The sequence below is a fragment of the Sminthopsis crassicaudata genome, chromosome 1 (genome assembly GCF_048593235.1).
Source record: "Sminthopsis crassicaudata isolate SCR6 chromosome 1, ASM4859323v1, whole genome shotgun sequence".
NCBI lineage: Eukaryota > Metazoa > Chordata > Mammalia > Dasyuromorphia > Dasyuridae > Sminthopsis > Sminthopsis crassicaudata.
In genome coordinates this window covers 694,183,735-694,204,823 of record NC_133617.1, presented here as the reverse complement: position 1 = coordinate 694,204,823, position 21,089 = coordinate 694,183,735, and the positions used below count along the sequence as shown (strand labels likewise).

General features: G+C 38.9%; 1 protein-coding gene across 2 annotated transcripts in view; it reads left to right on the top strand.

The window, feature by feature from the left end:
- Positions 1–21,089, top strand: part of FBLN2 (fibulin 2) — a 206,257-nt gene that overhangs the window by 121,906 nt on the left and 63,262 nt on the right. For both annotated transcript variants that reach the window (XM_074283671.1, XM_074283672.1), the window contains exon 5: positions 20,962–21,073. In XM_074283671.1, the coding sequence (XP_074139772.1) occupies positions 20,962–21,073 (112 nt within the window). The remainder of the gene's footprint in view (positions 1–20,961; positions 21,074–21,089) is intronic.

Sequence of the window (21,089 nt, the reverse complement as noted above, 5' to 3'; positions counted from 1 at the left end):
GGAGCTTGTTTTGTTAATGTTTTGAAAACTGGATTCAATATAATTAATTTCCTTTGTAATTTGACATTTTTTATTTTAAGCATTTCAAAACATTCTTCTAACAAAGAACAAAAACAAAACCAAGTAATCTAAATATTCAAAAATAGGGGAATAGTTAAGCACAGAAGTTTTAAAGTGTTACAGTGTGATTAAGACCAAATGTGAAAAATATCTGATTAAAACTATGAAATGATGAAATTTAAAAGAAAAAGAAACTGAGGGACAGGTGACTTAGATGATTTGCTCCATATGATAGAGGCAAACATACACTTTTATCATAAAAGAAGGAAAGGGGATAAGAAAAAGTGCATAAACAGAATAAAAAGGAATACTGATAGGAGATCTGACTAAAAAGTTCTTATGAAAGATTTATTGAAATTTATTTTATTGAAATATATTTATTTAAATTTTTTAAATTGAAATTGAAATGCAATTTTTTAATTAAAAAAAATCCTTCTGAAGAGGGTCTATCGGCCTCACCAACCTGCTAACAAGTCTGTGAGGCACAAAAAGGATGAGAATCCCTATTCTAAGATTTCTCCTAGCTTTCTTTCTCACTATATGTCTGATATGGTGCTATGATCCTTTGGTAATAATGATAATAGCAGATACTATTCATGTAATGCCTATGATGTGCAGGGCACTATGCTTAAACACTTTACCAATATTATTTTTATTTGGTACTCACAACAACTGTTGGGAAGTGGGATTTATTAGTATTCCCATTTTATAGATGAAAAAACTGACCCAGAGGTGAAATTACTTGCCCAGTGTTTTTAACCTTTCATGTGCCATGGACCCTTCTGAGGTGGTCTGCTAAACCCCTTCTCAGGAAAATGTTTTTAGATGCATAAAGCAAAAGATATAAGATTACAAAGGAAACCAATTATATTGAAATATCATTATCTCCAAAAATACATTTTAAGAAGTAAAAAATTCATGGATCTCAGCTTAAGAGCTCTGGGCAAAGTGAGACCCATCACTCAGCCCAGCTGGGAGTATAATGCTCACTCAGCTGGTAACCACTTGGTGCTTGTTGTGACTTGCCCACCTGTGTGATAACAAGTATTTTTTTTTCTCCTCTATGACTGGCATTAAGAAATGAAGGGGGAAAAGAGACTAGGAATCTATTTACTTTTTCCCCTCTTACAGATTGGGGACAGGCAGATCTTGAACCAATTAAATTGTCTATTTGTTCAGGGTTAACTTTGTACTCATCAGCACTGAATATTTCTTCAAGACCCTTTCCATGGCAACGAGATTTGTCATCTGGTTCCCAGGCTTTCCTAACACCTGTTATAACCTCAGTCCATTACTAGGTCCTAGAAGAGCATAAAAGAGAAGAATCATATTGTCTTATTACTCTTAGAGCTGAAAGGAATCTGAGAAATCTTCTTGGACATTCTCCTAGAATGCTCTTCTTCCTGTCTGCCTCTCACCTTTCCTAATTCATCTCAAGTCCTACCTACTTCAAGAAGCCTTTCCTGATTCCCTTAATTCTGGTGCCTTCTCTCTGCTCAGTGGATAAAGCACCAAGTCTGGACTCAACAAGATCTGAATTCAACTCCAACCTCCACTGTGTGACCTTGGACAAATCACTTAACTCCTGTTTGCCTCAATTTTCTCATCTGCAAAATGGGGATATTGACAATGCTTAGCTCCCAGTTGTTGTGATGATCAAATGAAATCATTGTAAAGTGCTTAAACACAGTTCCTAGCACCTAGTGGGCATTATCTGAATGTTAGTTATTATTATCATCATTATATATTGCCTCCTCCGTTAGGGGGAGGTGAACTTCTTGGGGACAGGGACAGGGACAGGGAGAGCTTTCCTTGTATTCCCAGTGCTTAACGCCATGCCTGGTACCATGGTAAGTGCTTAACAAATGACTGGTGACTTGCTAAGATGACAAAATTAAGACCCGGAGATTTTAAGTATTTGGCCAGTCACAAGATGATTCGAGTAAATAGACTCAAACCCTTTAGCCCCATGCTCATGTTATTGGGCCACAAAAAGCTAGTCTTACTTATGTTGGATCGATTGGACAGAATCACCTACACAGGAAAATTAGACAGGCCCTTGACCTCAAAAATAGCATTACTGTGCCAGAAATTTCACCATTACTGATTCATTGCTTTGAGATTGGGCATTGTCCTTTCTAGCCAACGCTTTAAAAATATGAGTAGGTCTGCTGGGGATCCCATACTAAGCCTTAAATGCCAGAACAATTCTATCACTTGGTGACATTTTCTCTCCTGGTCCTTCTCTTCTATCTAAAATTCAGTGATTATTAATTCCTTTGAATTAAGACATTATTAAAATTGAAATGGTGAACTTCCCAAGTGAGCAGATGGCACACAGGATGGAGCAGTTTTGTTGGGACTCATCATAATACTGAGACTTAGCCAAATAATGCAACAGGCCCCTTGTTATCTAGAAATAAAGGAAATCTGCGCTGAAGGCTGGCTAGTGATAAAGAGAGAAACCAATGGAAAGGATGTTCTTTGTTTTGAATTCATCCAGCTCTGCCCACCATTCTCTCTGGGAACCTTCTTTAACTTACAAATCAATTACCCAAAATACCATTCCTTTTTGCCAGAGTAAGAGATGGGCAGAAGGAAGAAGCAATCTGCTTGGGATAATATAGAATTCTATGATATTTTGCCAAGTCCCTCAGGTCTCTCAATTGGGTTTTAATAGCTACTGGCCTACTCTGTGGAAATACCATACTCATCTCAGAGGGGTGTTAGTAGCTATCCCAGAGCAGAGAGAATATAGTTCCTGGAGGACAGAGAACTCTGCATTGGGATCAGCACAAAGCAAAGTTTGTGGCTAATCTTAACAGTAACAGTTAGCATTTGTATACCTCTTATGCTTTACAAAATGATATTATCACATTTTTACTCTCACAATAATCCAGGAAAATAGATATCCTTATTATCTCTACTTTATTGATGAGGAATTAAGGTTGACCCAAGTTAAGTGAAATTGCTCAAGATCATCAAAGTAGGGATTTGAACTCAGATCTTCCTGACTCCAGGTGTTACAATCTATCCACCTCATTACCTATCTGTCTCAACAGCCTAATCAGTTATCAATCATTAGTGTGACCTTGGCTATAGTTTAATCATATAACTGTGGTTTATCATAATAATAGCTTTCATTTTTTTCACAACCATCCTGTGAGGGAGATGGGGCTGGTAGTATTAACCCCATTTTACAGTTGAAAAAAGGCAAGTAGAGAGAGGTTAACTCAATTTAGTTCAGTTCAACATATAGTTATTGAAGACCTGTTCAATAGAAGCAAGTTCTCTGCTAGTCCCTAGGAATATAAAGACAAAAAGGAAGTAGTCCCTGCCCTCAAGAAACTTACCTTTTAAAACAGTGGTCCGGAACAGTGATGGTGGTAGTGGGATACATGTTTACAAGTAAACAAATACAAACTATCTATGAACTAAATATAAATTAATTTCAAGAGGATGCTAGATTGAGACTAAGAAGGTACTTTAGAGGTTACAGCTCCATCCTCTCATTTAAAAGAAAAAGAAACTGAGGGACAGGTGACTTAGATGATTTGCTCCACATGATAGAGGCAGAGCCAGGACCTTTCACTCCAATGGAGCATTTTTTCTACCACTTATGCAAAAGGCAGGAGATGAACAGGGAACAGCTGGCAGGCCAATTTGGCTAGGACTAAGCATGCATGATCACACAAAAGAAGGCTGAAAAGGTAGGTGGGTGCCAGATGTTCACACCACTAGCAAGGGAAAGAGCTAGGATTGGCCCAAAGTCTTTTGCCTCCAAGTACAGCATATCTATAGTCAGCCAGCATCGAGCAGATGGAGACCATGTTGTTTTGATGGAATGCACTCTTCCCCAAGGATCCAGGAGCATTTTGCAGCCTTGCCACTGATTCCAAAAAAGATGGAACTTCTTCCTTCCTCCTAGTCAGATTTTGCTGGATGTATGCCCTGGGATGTTTGTGTGTATGTGTGTGGAAAAAAGTCTCCCAAGGGCTTACTCCATGTGGAATTTAAGTTTTCCTTTTTTCTCCATCACAACTCATTTCTCAGGGATCTAGGGATGGGTTCCTAAGTGTTGAGGGTTAGAGCGTGGGAGTGGTAGAATTTTGGAATTCCCTCTCTGTAATTTCAACGCTGGCAGTGCTGTCGCTGCCTTAAATTTAGACTCTTCTCCATGGTAGCCACTTAAGCATCCAATGCACCATTGATGATCACTCCAAATGTCAAGCCTGAAATGCTGTTTCGAAATTTTCATGCCCAAAGTAACGGGAAAACAGGATTGCTTCAAAGAGCTGATTCGAATGAGTCATTGTATATACCTCTAATTGTTAGAGCTGAAATTATCTGTCTTATTTTTTGAACTCTGTGATTTTCCATTTTAAGGCTGCTTTAAAAAAATTTCAAGAGAAGAAAAACAAAGTGGCTCAACCTCTCCCCCAAGAATACTGCTGACTTTAAAGCTGTCAGATTCTCCCCCTTTATTATGCCAGAGGAATTGCTCATTGAGTCCACCCGCTAAGAACTGAGAGTGATGTGGTCACCTCTCTGAGCAGTCTCCTAGGAAAGTGCCTAATCTATGAAAATTCTCCAGGTTGCTGATAAAGGCAGCCTTGAAAGCAGCAGAAAATGTCAACCCAATGACAAGTAACAACAATAGCTCATATTTATATAGGCTTTGAGGTTTGCAAAGCACCTTATATACAATATCCCATTCACACCACATGACAGCCTTATGAGGCAGGTGCTATTATTATCCCGTTTTTTTAAACGAGAGGGTAGGGACCTTAGCGCATTTTTAGTCTGACTCTCCCATTTTACAGATAAGGAAACTGAGGCTCAAGAAAGCTGTGTCTTGCTCAGTATCACATAGATGGTGAATGTCTAAAGTGGGAGGCAGAGCTTCCTAACTCTTTTTTTTTTTATTATAGCTTTTTACTTACAAGATATATGCATGGGCAATTTTTCAGCAATGGCAATTGCAAAACCCTTTCTTCCAATTTTTCCCCTCCTTCCCCCACCCCTTCCCGCCAGATGGCAGGTTCACCAATACATGTTAAATATGTTAAAGTATAAGTTAAGTACAATATATGTATACATGTCCAAACAGTTATTTTGCTGTAAAAAAAAAAAAAAGAATCAGACTTTGAAATAGTGTATAATTAGCCTGTGCAGGAAATCAAAAGTGCAGGTGGACAAAAATAGAGGGATTGGGAATTCTATGTAGGGGTTCAGAGTCATCTCCCAGAGTTCTTTCGCTGGGTGTAGCTGGTTCAGTTCATTACTGCTCTATTGGAACTGATTTGGTTCATCTCATTATTGGAGAGGGCCACGTCCATCAGAATTGATCATCATATAGTATTGCTGTTGAACTTCCTGACTCTTAGTCCAAGACTATGTATCAAAGTCTCTCAAAACAATGAAATTTAAGTAAGAACGTGCTTCAGTAGCCTTCTAGTCTAATTCATGCATAAGAGGCATCCTCACTATAAAATAGTCAACAAGTAAGGTCATTCATTCCAGTATGAAACCTATGCCAAGGAGGAACCCATGACCTCTCTAGGCAGCCTGTTCCACTTTGGGGACACTTCTAACCATCTGTATATTTTTTCCTTACCTTAACGATCCATTTTCCTCTTTGTGATTTAACCCCATTGTTCTTGATTCTTCCATCTGGATCCAAAGAGACTGCATCTGTCTTTCATGTGGTAATGCTTACAATACTTGAAGACAGCTATTACATCTACCCTGTTTTCTTTTCTCCAGACTAAACATGTCCAGTTCCTTCAGATGATCCCCATATGTCATGAACTTAAGGCAATTCACCATCTCTCTTCTCTGGACACTTTCCAGTTTATCAATATTCTTCTTAAACACAGTGACTAAAACTGAACTCAGAACTCTGGAGAAGTATGGAGGATGGTGGCTCCATAATCTCTCTATGTTTGAAAGGTAGCTGGAGCAGTGGAGAGCATACTGAGCCTAGAATCAGAAATATACAGCCTTGGGCACTTATTAGCCATCTGATCCTGAACAAGTCAAATAACTCCTGTTTGCCTCAGTTTCCTCAACTGTAAAATAGAGACAATAATGATATCTTCCTCCTGCATTATTGCAACAAGCAAATGAAATATTTGTAAAGCACTTAGCACAGTACTTGGCACAGAGAAGGCGTTTAACATGTCCTTTCCTCTTAATGAAAGTCAAGATCACATGAGCATTTCTGGCTACTACATCATCTGCTGACTCATAATTGAGAACTTTTTCAGAGCTGCTATCTGTTCATGCTTCTCCCATCTTGAACTTGTGAAGTTGATTTTTTGAACCCATTTGGAGGAATTTACATTTATCTCTATTGAATTTCATATTTACATTCAGCTCAATGCTCTAAAACTATTGAAATATTTTGGTTATTATTGTCCACTGTGTTAGCTCTCTCTCCCAAATTTCTATCATTTGTAAATGCAAATAAGCATACTAATTATACGTTTATCCAAATTACTACTACTACTAATAATAATCATATATGTGTGTGTGTGTGTGTGTGTGTAAAAAACAGTCTAGGGCCAATCATAGATTCCTGGGGTATTCCATATAGCTCTCAGACTATATAAACTCTGTGAGTTTAAGATCAGTTCTGTGTAGCATGGTCTAAGAAGATTAATAAACTGGAGAGAGTTCTGAAGAGAGCATTCAGAATGGAAAGTTATCTTCTTTCATGATGACTTTGACCTATTAACTACTATTTTTTGAGTCCAGCCATAAAACCAGTTCTGAATCCAATGGTTGTATTATCACTGGATCCACATTTCTCCATTAAGTCTAGCATAAGATAGTTATCAAAAGCTATACTGAAATCTGGATAAACTATATTCACAGCATTCCCATCATGTAACAAATTAGGAAATATTTAGGAGATTATATTAATTGGGCCTGACATGTTCTTGATGAAATTTTCTGTTTGCTTCAATTTGCCTCAGGGATAGAATCTTCCTCTTCTAGATTTCCACCAGCCTTCTCTTTGATGATCTTAAATTTCAGACTTTAAATCCTTTTCCTCCTCCTCCTCTTCCTCCTCCTTCTGGTTAAATGACTTGCCCAGGATCACACAACTAGTAAGTGCTAAGTGTCTGAGGCTGGATTTGAACTCAGGTTCTCCTGAATCCAGGGCTGGTGTTCTATCCACTGTGTCACCTCACTGCTCCATTTCTCCCATTTTTCATGACTTTTCAAATATCTTTTCTGGTTCAATAACATCATCATCTACTTCTTTCAAGAACTGGGGGGTATCTCAATCTTCTGGTACAAGAGACTTACATTTATTGAGGGAACCAAGGTACCCTCTTACTATCTCCTTACTTATCTTGGGCATCAATTCTCTGCCATTTTTGTTCTACTATTTCCAGTGTAGTGGTCATGCTTTTCAGAGAAAAAAGAAATGAAATTGCTGCCAAGCAATTTAAGGCATTCAAAGCTTTCCACGCTTTGGCTCTCACCTCCTTTTGAAACCTTTTTTTCCCCACTATTCCCCTGGGCTTCAGCCAAATTGAACTACTGAATGGTCCCCATCTGTACCCTTGGCTTTTCTGTCCATGTGCTGATGGAGGCAATCCAGGCAAAAGGCTTCCCTTTGTCTCGTGTGCCCTTCTACTCATCTGCTTTCTGTCAGTTGTCATCATCACATTTACCCTAAGCAAAGGTCCTATACTTTCTTTGATCCTTCTTTTTCCAAATACAAGATAATAAAAATCCTCATTGTTGTTTTTAGCTTACCTCACTAGCCTCAATCCATTCAGAGCTATACTGTTCCTATGCATACAATTCATCTCCAGTCACTGGCCTTGCTTCCATTTTTTCCTACATTTTATTTAAAAACCTGTGCTGCTTGGTGAGTTCCCTATGCATCCACATGGGTCTTTTCAGACAAATGTATTTTTTTCCTTTTCATTGGAATGGTTTCCATTTGTACCTTCAGAATTTCATCCTTCAGCATCTCTCATCCTTCCTGAACTGACTTCCCTTGAACTGTGTGTTTATGGGATTCTGTTTTTCCTCTGAACCCTTTGAAATCTGCTTTCTCAAAAGCTATGGTGCATGCCAAAATTATAGTGTACTTCTTCCCCTTTTCTATTATATACTATAAGATAGAATGGATACTTTCTGTTAAAGTTACCAATATTTGACTCCGGTAACCATTTCCTCCCTGTCAGTGAGGGATCAAATACAGAAAAATAAAATCTCTTTGTTGAATCCTCCACCTTTTGTAGGATGAAATTATTGTTAAGGCAAGTCAGGAAGTTATTGGATAGTCTTATGTGGATAGAAAAAGAATAGGTCCAGAAGATGTCTGGATAACTGAAGTCCTTTATCATAATTAAATTATGCTTCTGTGTCAAGCTTGGTCAACTCCTCCTTCTAAGTTGTCTGCAGTATACTCCAGTAATAAAAATCCCTTCTGTTTCTCTCTCCTTTGACCTTTACCCAAATACTTGCCATCATGTTCTCCTTCTCTGTTCCTAAATTTCCCCACTTCTTAATATAAAGTGCTATCTATCTCCACCCCACCTTCACACACTCTTTCACCTGTCCTTAGATCTTATATTCTTTTAAATAATATAGCTGTCTTGAGCCATAGTTTAATCATGGATTTTATCCCACTGTGTGAGACCTATGAAAACAACTTTGTCCCCTTATATTAGACTCTCTAGTTTCTCATTTGTGGATATTTGTGTATGGGTAGTTGAAGTCTTGGTTTTTGCTATAGTGTCTGTTTTGGATTTTATCTCCCATGAATTTCTTGTCTTAGCTACAATTCTTCTTTCTTTGAAATCACTCTTTATAGTGACTACTTAAAAATACATATGTGTGTTTATACATATAATCTTCTTTCTCCGCCATATTTTTTAGTTTAAAACACACTGTATGGGATGTTGACATATTAGATATGTTCTATTCACTCATTAAGTGTCTTTTCTCAAGTCCCTACTATGTACCAAGTCTGATGGTAAGAAACATGGTAGAAGACAGAAAGAATAAAACATGGTGCTTGCCCTCAAGGTATTTTAGGGAGGAAACACAGTACAGTGGGAAGAGCAATGGCTTTGGAGTGTGAAGACATGAATTTAAATCCCATCTCTAATATTTATTACTTGTACCATTCAGCCTTGTACATTCAGTAACTACTTAATAAATAATTATTGAATTGAATAAAATTGAACTTTAGCAGAGATGAGTAGGAAGGAGCTGTGCCAGACAGGGGGAAACTCTTTGCCTGGAATAGATCCATCAAGGCAAAGAGACAGAAAATCCCAGGGTACAGATGGGGACTATCCAGTTTGGCTGAAGCCCAGGGAGCTGTGGGAAATAACATTTCAAAAGGAGATGGGGACCAAATTGTGGAAAGCTTTAAATGTCTTAAGATTCTTGGCAGGTAGGGGTATTTTTTAAGGTTCAGGGAAGGATCATTAAGTTCATCTTTATACCTCTAAATTATTATAACCCTATAAATTAGCTGGGAGATCTGCAACCTGGTGAGTGTTTTAAGGGAGACAGAAAACATACATGTGCATTTTTTTTTCTGCATGGTTTTCTGCATTTTTAACTTCTAAGGAGAAGGTAAAAGGAGGCCTCCACCTAGCTTAATTCTCATGCATTACTTCAACAGAAGAAACTGAGAGCTCAGAAAAGACTGGCCAGATCCCAGGTGCCTGAAAAAGAGAAAAATATTGGAGTCTGGTTTTAGACTATGTCTCAAAAAGAACATCAGGGGGTACCCAGGAATTAATGCCATCTGAGCCCGATTTCCAAACCTGGAAAGATTCTGGAATAGCTAATTAAAAACAAACAGATGGGCAAAAAAATTAACTTGAAGACAGCCAATACTGAACCATATTGAGAACTGAAGTAGCAAGAAGCCCAATGGGCCCAGGTGAATCAGGTCATTTGATGCATGTGATCTTTTAGATTGTGATTCCAAAGGCCTTTGCTCACAGTGTTTTCTAGCTCTGGGATGTTTAGCATCTTTGCCTATTGAATTGCTATATATTCCTTAATGTTATAGATGAGCCCCAGCAGCCACAATCACTCCTTCATTCTTTTTCAGGCACCATTCATGACTTATTGGACTTCTTTTCCCACTATGCCCCCTCCTTCCTTCACCAGGGACTTCCCCCATCCCTTGTAGCTTATTTTTATAGGATATCTTCCCTATTAGAGTATTAAAAGATAAAGTTCTTGAGGGTCAGGAAGTATCTATATTCTCAGCTTCGCACATAGTAGGAGCTTCATCAACATTTGTTGACTTAATTTGACTTAAACTCACTGTGCAATGGAGTCTAGTAGCCCTTTAACTAGACTATAAACACTATGAGGGAAGGAAGTGGGTCTTAGATGACCCATCATTTTTTATTCCTAAGGACATGTGAGTTAATGAAAAGCATTAGATTAAGACTCAGAAGACCTATTAAAAATAGGACTCAGGTACTAACCTGCTTTGTGATTCTAGATATAAGGTCTCAACTCAATGTGCTTTCCGTTTTACCAGGTATAATACAATAATAAGGATGCTAGCTCTAGAGATAGAGGAGATGGGTTCGAATCTCAATCCTAACACATGCTACCCATGTGACTGTGAGCAAATCATGCCTTAGTTTTTTCAACTATAAAATAAGAAATAGCTTATGAGAGTGCTTGCTACTCTAGATATATGATTTTTAGGATCAAGAATGGATTGGTACCCCAAAAGAATACAGGAAATGTCCAGTGATCCAAAGTGATCAATTCTTAAGTCTGGGCTTAGAGTCAGGAAGACTTGAGTTCAAATTCAGCTTTAGAAGCTTATTAGCTGTGTGACCCTGGACTAGTAATTTAATATCTGTTTACCTCAGTTTCCTTAAATGTAAAATAGTGATAATAAGAGCACCTATTTCGCAAAACAAAAATTATATTTGTTTTTTTTAAAGTGCTTACATATTTAACATATATTGTGGTGATCAAAAATTATATTTGTGGATTTTCAAAAGTACTTATATATTTAACTTATATCAAATTGCTGTCTTGGGGAGAGGAGGAGGAAAGGAAGAAAAAGAGAAAAATGTGGAACACAAAAATAAATGTTTTGCTTGCTGTCTTCAGGAGGGGGGGAAGAAAGAAAGTGAGGGAGAAAAATTTGGAACACAAACTCTTTATTTGTATTTCGAAAGATAAAATACTATTGGAAAAAGTTTATGGGGGGAGAGTGATTAGCACATAGTAGGCATTTAATAAATATTGATTGATTTTTCTTTCTTCTCTCCCTTCCCTTCCCCCTTGATTGACCTGCTGTCTTGGTAGCATTGCCAACTCATGTGGGCAGGTGCACCCAGGAGATAATCCTGATTTTCCCCATCTCTAACATGAGGGGGCTGGCAGTAATGATCTGGTCGCTTCTGTTGTGATGAGTCACAATTGAGGAACTGCTGGGTCCCTCACGCAGCACCTTGAAATGTCAACTCCTCCGCCTGACAGTGCTTTTCAGAGGGACACAGGACCAAGTTATACTTAGGGTAGGCAAGACAGAGAGCAGGAACACAAGCTCTTTGCTGCCTGTTAGCGATGGTCCTGACCAACTGAGTCCCCATGTGTCTCAGAGAAGGACAAAGAAGGGGGATGTGGTGGTGGACCAGAGCACAGCTTGAACCCACTATCCCTGAGCTCTCTTCATAGCCAGGAAAAACTTGAGATCTCTTATCAGCCTCCTCTAGCCTTTGTACCAACAGGGATTATGGGATTAAATGGTGAAGGGATGGGGAGGAAGCCATCAGAGGCTGCCAAATTTACATTTCTTCTTCTCTCCCCCCTCCCTATTCCATTTAGACTCTTTACAATCCTAATAAAAAGCAATAAGTGACCTAAATATCCTGTGGGGAGGAGAGGAAAGGCAAAAGGTCAGTTTGAACCCCCGGAGATGTTGACATTCTCAAACACTGGTATTCCAAATGCCTATAGCTGCCCCATTCATTCACTAAGTCTGTTTACAGAATGCTAAGCAGTTTACTTCCCCTGCTATTCAGAAGCTATCCATCAAACATCGCATTGAATAGAGCCCAGGTGCAAACCTGCTACATGGTCCAACCTGAGATCCAGGCCTTTCCAGGAAAAATTTTACAGTTTTAGAACTGGAAGCTTTGGGAATAATTGCAGGGACTCATTTTGCCTCACCCTCGCCTCCCAGGCTGCTTCAGTACTAGTCTCAGCAGCCAGTGGCCCCGTCAGCATGTGTTAGCAGATGCTAGTTTTCAGGGGAGGTAGCTGGCCAAAGTCTCATCCTTTTTCTGACCACTGCCTCTGTTGAGAGTGGAATTTTGGAAAAGGCCAGAAGGAAAATGATGGTATCTTATTTTTGACTTCTATGTCTTGGTCTGCCTACATTTAGAGTATTAGGATCAATTTTGAGCTGACATTTAGGACAAAAGTGAGGGTAGTTTGGATTTGGGTGCTCAGTTTTTTTCAGTTGTGTTAACTCTTTGTTGACCCATTTGGGGTTTTCTTGGTGGAGATACTGGGCTGGTTTGCCATTTCCTTCTCTTGATCAATTTTAGAGATGAAGAAACTGAGACACATAATGTCACACAGTTATTATATAATGTCTGTATGATCTGAAGCCAAATTTGAACTCAGGAAGATCAGTATTTTTGATTCCAGGTCTGGTCTTCCATCCATTGCACCACTTGGCTGCCCTGAGATTTGTAGCATCAGTCAATACATTTTTAATAAGTACCTACTATGTGCCAGGCACTGTGAGAAGCATTGTAGACAAAACAAAATCAGCCTCTTCTAACCCAGGGATTAATGGCAGTGGTAACATACAAACAACTATGTACAAAAAGACATAAATAGGATTAATTAGAAACTATCAATGAATGACAGTGAGGGAGGCCTGCAGACCTTTCTCATACGAGGAGCAGGTAAGGAAAACCTAAGCCCCTTACCATGTCTTTCCTGAACTATTGCAATATTGACCTTCTTGTCCCAGAAGATTAAGTGCGTATGTCTGAAAAGCAGATCATCCTGTTATTCCCCTGCTCAAAAAGCCTCAGTAGTTTCCTTGAGGACAAAATATAAATTTACTTGGCATTTGAAGCCCATCTTATCTTTCAGAAAGTTTTCATTGTCACTAGCCTTCATGAAGATTATATAGTCCCATGTCTTGTTTCCCATAAATAACATTCTGCTCTTGCTTCTGCTCCTTCTCAGAGGCTGTCTGTCCCCCACGTCTGGAATACCTTTTCTGCTCATCTCCACTTTTTGGAATCCCTAGCTCCCTACTCTTCATAACCCAGTATTCATTCTGAAATTTTATTTTATATATAATTTGTATTTTCTTATCTGTGAACACATTTTTTTCTCTACCCCACCCCAACTCTAGTCTCACCACAGGACAACTGTAAATTCCCTGAGACAAAGGCTAATCCATCTTTTGTCTTGTTATCCTTGGATTCCAAAGCCTGGGTATAGTAGGTCCTTAATTGAATTGGCATATCATAATAAGATTGTTGAATCAAATTGCATGAAACTGAGAAGAGATGGACTAGAAAGAACATTTTAAGGGATGCCATAAGAGATCAGACTTAGTCTGCTTGGCCCCAGAGGGCCACATTGGGAGCTTTGTATAAAGGGAAAGAGTTTTGAAGGGGCAGAGCTTGACTAATGATAAAGAAAAGCCCCTGAACCACAAAGAGCTGCCTAAACTAGGTTGAACTATCACTTTGATGAATGTGATTCTTTCCAACAATGAGATTATTGGTGCTAGTTCCAATGATCTTGTGATGAAGGGAGTCACCTACACCCAGAGAGAGGACTGTGGGAACTGAGTGTGGATCACAATATAACTTTCTCACTCTTTTTGTTGTTGTTTGCTTTCATTTTGTTTTCTTACTCATTTGCTTTCTTTTTTTTTAATCTGATTTTTCTTGTGCAGCAACAGAATTATATAAATATGTTTATATATATATTGGATATAACATATATTTTTCAACATATTTAACATATATTGAATTGCTTGCCATATAGGGAGGGAGTAGGGGGGAGAGAGGAGAAAATCTGAAACACAAAGCTATGCAAGGGTCAGTGTTGTCAAATTATCCATGCATATGCTTTGAAAATAAAAAGCTTTATTAAAAAAAAAACAGTAGGTTGAGCTGCCTGAGGAAAGCAGGTTGGTGCCCATTTCTGGAGGTCTTCAGGTGGATGGCCATTAATGAGGCTCCTTACAAAGGGGACGTGTTTTGAGTCACAAGCTGAGCTACTTGACCTGTGAGGTCTCTTTCCACCAATATCCAGAAAAGTAGTCTGTCATTAGTAAGTACTTTCAAGGGTTCTCAGTACTTTGTTATTCATTATCTCATTTCCCCCCTACAGGCTTTTATCTTATTTTGTCATAAAAGGTCTTCTGATAAGGAGCATATTTACCATTCTTTTCTCTACCACCAACAAATGGAACAAAACAAACAAACCAAAAAAAAAAGAAAAAAAATACATACACACAAATGGAAAGAATCACTCCTATCAGTTCCTTGTAAATACAATAAAGTGAAATGTTCATTCTTTTTCTTATCTTAGTCTTTGTGGTCTTTTCCTTTAATATGCATTAATCTCTATAGACTCTCTCCCTTCTCAATTCTTAATGTTTAAGCCTTTTATCATCCCAGCTCCATCTTACATAAGAAGCCTAGCGTCTTGCTCTCTGTTGCTGGTACTTATTGCCCCTCTCCACAATTAATAGCAGCAACAAGAACAGCAGACATACAGCTTTTACTATGTTCTGGACATTGTACTAAGTGCATCATAATTATTATTTCATTTGATCCTCCAAACAACCCTGGGAGGTAGATGTTATTATCCCCAATTTACAGATGAGGAAATCGAGGAAGGCAGAGTTCACCTGGTTTATCCAGGGTCCCACAGCTAGCAAGTATCTGAGAACAGATTTGAATTCAGGTCTTTCTGATCCAAGTTCAGATCTCTATCCACTTCACCACTGTCTTTAAATAATAGATAGATAGATAGATAGATAGATAGATAGATAGATAGATTTCATCCTCAAGAAGAGATGATGAGGGACCTTAAAATTTCTGTATATGTGTATATACACACATATGTACATACATATGTTTCCTCCAATAGAATGTCCTTCTTTAGGACAGGAACTATTTCATTTTTGTCTTTGTAACCAGTGTCTAGCACATGGTAGGTATTTTATATTTTGAAAAATTATTGCTATTTTTAGTTTTTCTAAGTGGTTTATCTATGTATGATAATGTAACCCTCTTTCCATTCTCCTAATGTCTTCTGACTGTGAACCACCATTTCTTTTCCCATTTGAGAGATGAGAAACTGAAGGTGCAGAAAGGTCATATCATTGCCAGCTGGTTAACATCAGAGCTAGAATGAATTTAGCTCTTCTGTTCAGAAACTGGGATATTGTGATCAGCTTTAGGCATCTCATTTTAGGAAAGACCCTGATAACCTGGACCAAGTCTAGAACAGGAAATCAGAATGTTGAAGAACTTATGAGGATTGATTGAAGGAACTGGGGAGGGGGAGGATGTTTAGTCTGAGATAACTTTAGAAGGATGTAAGGATTTTTCTTCAATCATCTGAAGGTCTATTCCTTAGAAGGACAGACATAGGTCTGCTCTGCTTAGCTCCAGAGTTTAGAAGTAGGGTATTTGGTGTAAGTGACAGAGCCAAATTTAGGCATGTTGTCAGGAAAAACTTCCCAAATATCTGAGCTTTCCCAATGTGGAATGAGCTGCCTCTGGAGGTGTTCTTTCTCTCTCTCTGGAATTTTCAAGCAAAAGGTGAATCGGCAAACTTTGCAGAGATGCTGGAAAGGGAATTCTTACTTAGGTCTTATTTATACTAGCTGGCCACTGAAGTCCTGTCCAACTTTGAGATTTTATAACTTCAAATCAAGCACTTTTCCCATGATCTTTCTGTTGACACATTTTACCCAATCCCTGAATGTCAGAAGCTCCTTTGTCCTTGATATCTAGAAACAGTTTATGGGTATCACCTCTAGTCAGTGCTAAAAGGTCCAGAGACTTCTTTTTGACCTCTTGGAGGAAAACAAGATTTAATGTTGAGTCCCCATCCTAAATGACCTTTAACTGTCAGCAGAGGAGAACATATTTTTTCCTCAATTGTCTTTATATTTTGTTACCTTCCCACTGGAGTCTGAAGAGATAGGTAGTTGCTGGTAGTCTCAGAGCTCCCCCCCCAAATCCCATTTCAGCTCCTTCCACCCCCAATTCCTGAGGGGAAGTTATTAGCCTCTTTCTTTGGAGATTGAAGTTCCCTGTCCCAAATTCAGACTGCTTTGCAAACTTCTCTCAAGTTGTCAAGACTCAAAAATGATGAATACTGCTTCAGGTCAGGCTCATACCTCTGGTAAAGGATTTGTCATCCTGCAGCATATTTTACAGTCATAAGCCCTGCCTGCTACTTTCCTTGTTGTTAGTCTATCAGTTCCAAGGACGGAGTCCTTGGCGGTCACTGTGAATTTTTACTCCCTACTAAGGCAGTCAGTCTCAGCAGCATGATGAAGTCACTTTAACCTTCTTCTTTATTTCTACCCAGCCAAAATGAGTTTCTTGACATGGGAGATAAACTGCTTCAAGTGTGAGCTCTGAATAACAAAATCTGGCACTCACATCCTGCCCTGAGTGGGCTTAATGAAAGTTCTCCAGAGAGATAAGGAAGGTCAAATACATGCGTGTACTTAGCGTAGCCCTGGGTGGAGTGTTATAGCGGAACTGAATGAGGTAGAGAAAAAGGAAAGGGGAAAAATGTCGGGGGAGGCTATTCTCTAAAACTTTTGGATGATTCTGCCAAGGTAATTTTTTTTCATCATTTTCACGTCCGGGCTTTCATCCCAGCCAGAATTCACTCTTTGTTTCTGGCTCCTGGGAATTTGACATTAAAAGCTTGATTCCTCTACTGCTGAATTTTCTCCATCATGTGGGGGCACCTGTGCTTGGAGGCTGGCTGAACAGCATTATCAGAAGGGGTGGACAGCCTTTAGTTTGAAAGGAAAGCCTTTCATTCATTTGTTTGAAAAGGGGAAATGAGGGGGTGTAAAAGGAAGGATGAAAATCATATGGAATTTTCCCGATATTGAGTTGGGCTCGGAACATCCTCTACCAATGAGGAGGTGGATTGAGGAACATTTTCACTGTGTACAAAAGAGAAATGATCTGAAAACTGAGTTCCTCCTCAAAGTAGCCTAAATCTAGAACCAGAAGCCAGTAATTCCAACCCACTCATTTTGTCCAAAGTCACACAGGTTATAAGTGTCTTAGGCAGAATTCAAACCGAAGTTGTCCAACTTATGAATCCAGTGCTCTATCTATAGAAAGCACCCCTCAGACCTTCCAGATAGGATTTCCCCTACTGTTGTTTATGAATTCTATTGTTTAAGAGGATGGCATTATTGGTCAATCCTTAGCTTGCACTCAGCTTTGTCACCCCAGTTAAGATGGAGCCCTTGGAAAGCCAAGGGTGGCAGGGAACCGGAGATTGGTTCTCCACCTCTAGCCCAAAATCAAGTTCACCACATTCCTCTTGTCCATAACACTCTCCTCATCTCAATTTGTCAAACAATTACAAATTCTTTTATAGCAGCTCAAGCTTCATGAAGCTTTCCCCAATGACATCATCTTTGGAGCCACTTACGTTTCTGAGGCTTCCTAGAAGAATATCATAGATTTAGAGCTAGAAGAAACCTTAGGGATTTTGTCTTTGTACCCCAGGGCATAACACAGTGTCCAGTACACAGTACATACTTTAAAATGCTTGGTTGGTTGATAGCCAGAGTGAGATCTGGTGATGTAGGATTTGGAAACAGGTCAGAGGTATTTAATCTTGTTCTAGTGGGGATCAGGATTTCCTCACAGACAGTCTCTTGAGAAGAAATGAGTCCCCAGATGTAAAAAGATGGGGGATGTTAACAGATATGCATTATGGATGTTGGGAAGGGTAAAGCAAAAACATTCTTACCAATAAGCTAATATCCCTTGGGCCACAGTGAACAGCCCCAAGTCTTGCATTTGTAGGAGTGTTATTTTCAGCCCTATAAGCCAAATCTGAGCTGGAAGAGATAAAGATCCATTCACAAGACCGGCAGGCAGTCCTGGGTCCTCCTGCCAGGGAGGCTTACCCTGATTTTCATTCCCCAGACTTTTAGGGGGTGTTTTCCTGGGCCTCATTTTGTTTGTTCCTAATGGTCTTCCAAGACCACATTCCTAAATGATCACAACAAAGTGACGTGCACCCTTTAATCCAGCCCATTGCCAGAATTCCTCCCTTACAGATGGGGAGTGACTCATTTTGTGACAATTCTGGGGATCCGAGTGGGACCTTGGCCATTGACAAAACCCTTTCTTCTAGCTGTCCTAACTCATACAGAATTCATGTGTGGCCAACATCCTTCTTTATTCTCTCTCTGTTTCTGTCTCTAGCTGTCCCATGTTTAGTTTTTTCTCTGTTTTCACCTTCTTTTCCATTTATTGTCAAGTTTTGATTAATAAGACTATTCTAGGGGGACACCTGCTTAAGCAAACGCCTTGGGAAATTGAGAATTATCATGAGACCACTTTTTTGTTTTTGTTTTTGTTTTAACACTGATCACTGGAAATGTTTCTAACATATTTTAGTTCATATTCTTGCCTTAGTGGTGGAGGCTCCTGATCACACCTTGCCAATGGAGGATCTGGTAGGGTACCAGAATCATCATTTTGAACATTTGGTATTCCTCTGCAGGTCTTATGAACTGCCTTCTTCCACACAGCCAAATGAGCTGTCTTACTGTTTTTCACACTTGACATTTTAATTTTCTCATCCTCAAGCTTCTTGACACTATTTCACAAGCCTTGGGATGTATCTCTCTCTCACTTCCATGTCTTGACCTTCCCTAACTATGTCATATTCATTGGAGCCATGTAAGCTCTGTAATTTCATAGATTCAGGTTTTCATAGATTTCAGTCTGAAAAGGATGAGAGGATGATAGATTTAGAGATGGAAAAATCTTTAGAAATCATCAAATTTAACCTCTTCATTTTTATGGATAAAGAAACAAGCTTGGGGAGGTATGCAAAGCCTTTTGTAATAGCTCACCTAAAGTACTGTCTCTTCCATGAAGCCCTTCCTACTCTACTTCTTGTTCCTACTCCCACACATACATATCTACATCTGCTAGTACCTCCCCTTCCCCTTGCTGAAATTACTTGGTTTTTACTTTGCATATAGTTTGCATCTGTTTTTTTATTTGTGTTTTTTTTTTCCTGATATAATGTAAATTCTTTGAGCTATTTTGTTTTATCTCTATATCCCTAGCACCCAGAATGGTTCCTGACATGTGGTATAGGCTTCATAACAGTTACTGATTGATTGATTGTGCAGGCTGGAATAGGGGGAGAATGTTTAGGAGTCAGAACTGAATATATGCTGATACTGGGAAATTTGTTAGGAATTGAGTTTGAAGAAATTTCTGATCTCCTCTTATTTTCTTGAGGTTTTTCCATTTCCTAAAAGAGTTGGGTATGTATAAATAATATAGAAGAGTTAGAAACAGTGGTTGTTGTGGGAGATACCATGATATTATTTTATATAGACTGTTGGGTAGAGACGAATACCTAGACTCACCCCCAGTGAACTATCATTCACAGGCCTGAAGGGTCTAGAAGATGGGAAGAGAGAAAACAATAAGGAGGATGATGGGGTAAAAAGTGTGTACTGTAAGAATTTGCTTTATTATTGCTTCATTGATTGAATAAAGTGATTAAAGTTCCCACTGTGAGTTATAAATTTGTAAGACATAATCCCTTAAGCTAAGGAGCTATCAGCTGGTTGAGGGAAATGGCATGGGATTATGATGGGAAATCTTACATAAAATATACACAGATAATTGTAGAATCTTTATCAGAGACCTTCCCATGGTAGGGATAGCCCACATGCTCTTTGGAGGATTTACTCCATCTCTAGTTCATATCTTTAACTCAGAAGATTTTAATATATGATCGTAATTTGTAGAAGATGACCTTAAAATTTCTTTAAAAGCATACAATCCACAAAGAAGAAAAATTTTAGTCATGGAAAATAAAACAGAATTCAAAAGCAGAGCTCATGGAAAATGAAATATTTCTCTACTGGGCAGTCCTTCTTACATATATCTATAGAACTCTGAACCACTTGTAATTCTGTACTATATACAGTTCCTGCAAGGTATCATCTCTTATAGGCCAAGGTATCTTCCTGAAATTCCAATCACCTGCCATTGGGGGACATAAGTCCTCTCCCAACTCAACATCATGGCTTCCCAGGCTGAGGGTTGGAGAAAATACTTCTGCCCAGGTCCCTGTGATGTTACCAAAGAGAACCAGTTCTTTAGAACTGGTTCTGACCATCCCAGTTACCAGTATCAGTGGTCCAAAGCTGGACTAATTTGTGTTTGTTCAGGAGTATCTGACTGAATCCCACACATGTATATCTCCTGTCCTAATGAACATTCCCCATGTCCAATTTCCAAAAGTTTAACACAGTATTCATGATTTCTTCCTGTGTCTATCATGTCTTCATGTGTTATAAAAACCATGTACAACTCCATGAGCTGGTACAGTGGAGGACATGAAGATGGCCTCTACTACAAATATAATTATAAAAATAAATAAACAAGTACTAAAGCTTCCTTGGTTTGCAAAAGGTCTTTCCAGAAATCAGAAAGGCGTTCCACAAAAGGGAATTAGTCTTCCACTTTTAAATGTCCTTGTTTGCCTGTTTTTTTTTCTGGTTCTGCTTCAGTGACTATGATTGAAGAACATGAAGAGAAGTTCCCAACCCAACAGGTCTTCTCTTTTTTTCTTCAGGTTCTACCAAAGACCTGATAGAGACGTGTTGTGCAGCTGGACAACAGTGGGCCATCGACAATGCTGAATGCACAGAGATACCTGTGAGTGGGGCTGATGGTGATGTCTGCAGGTAAGGCAGAGACTTC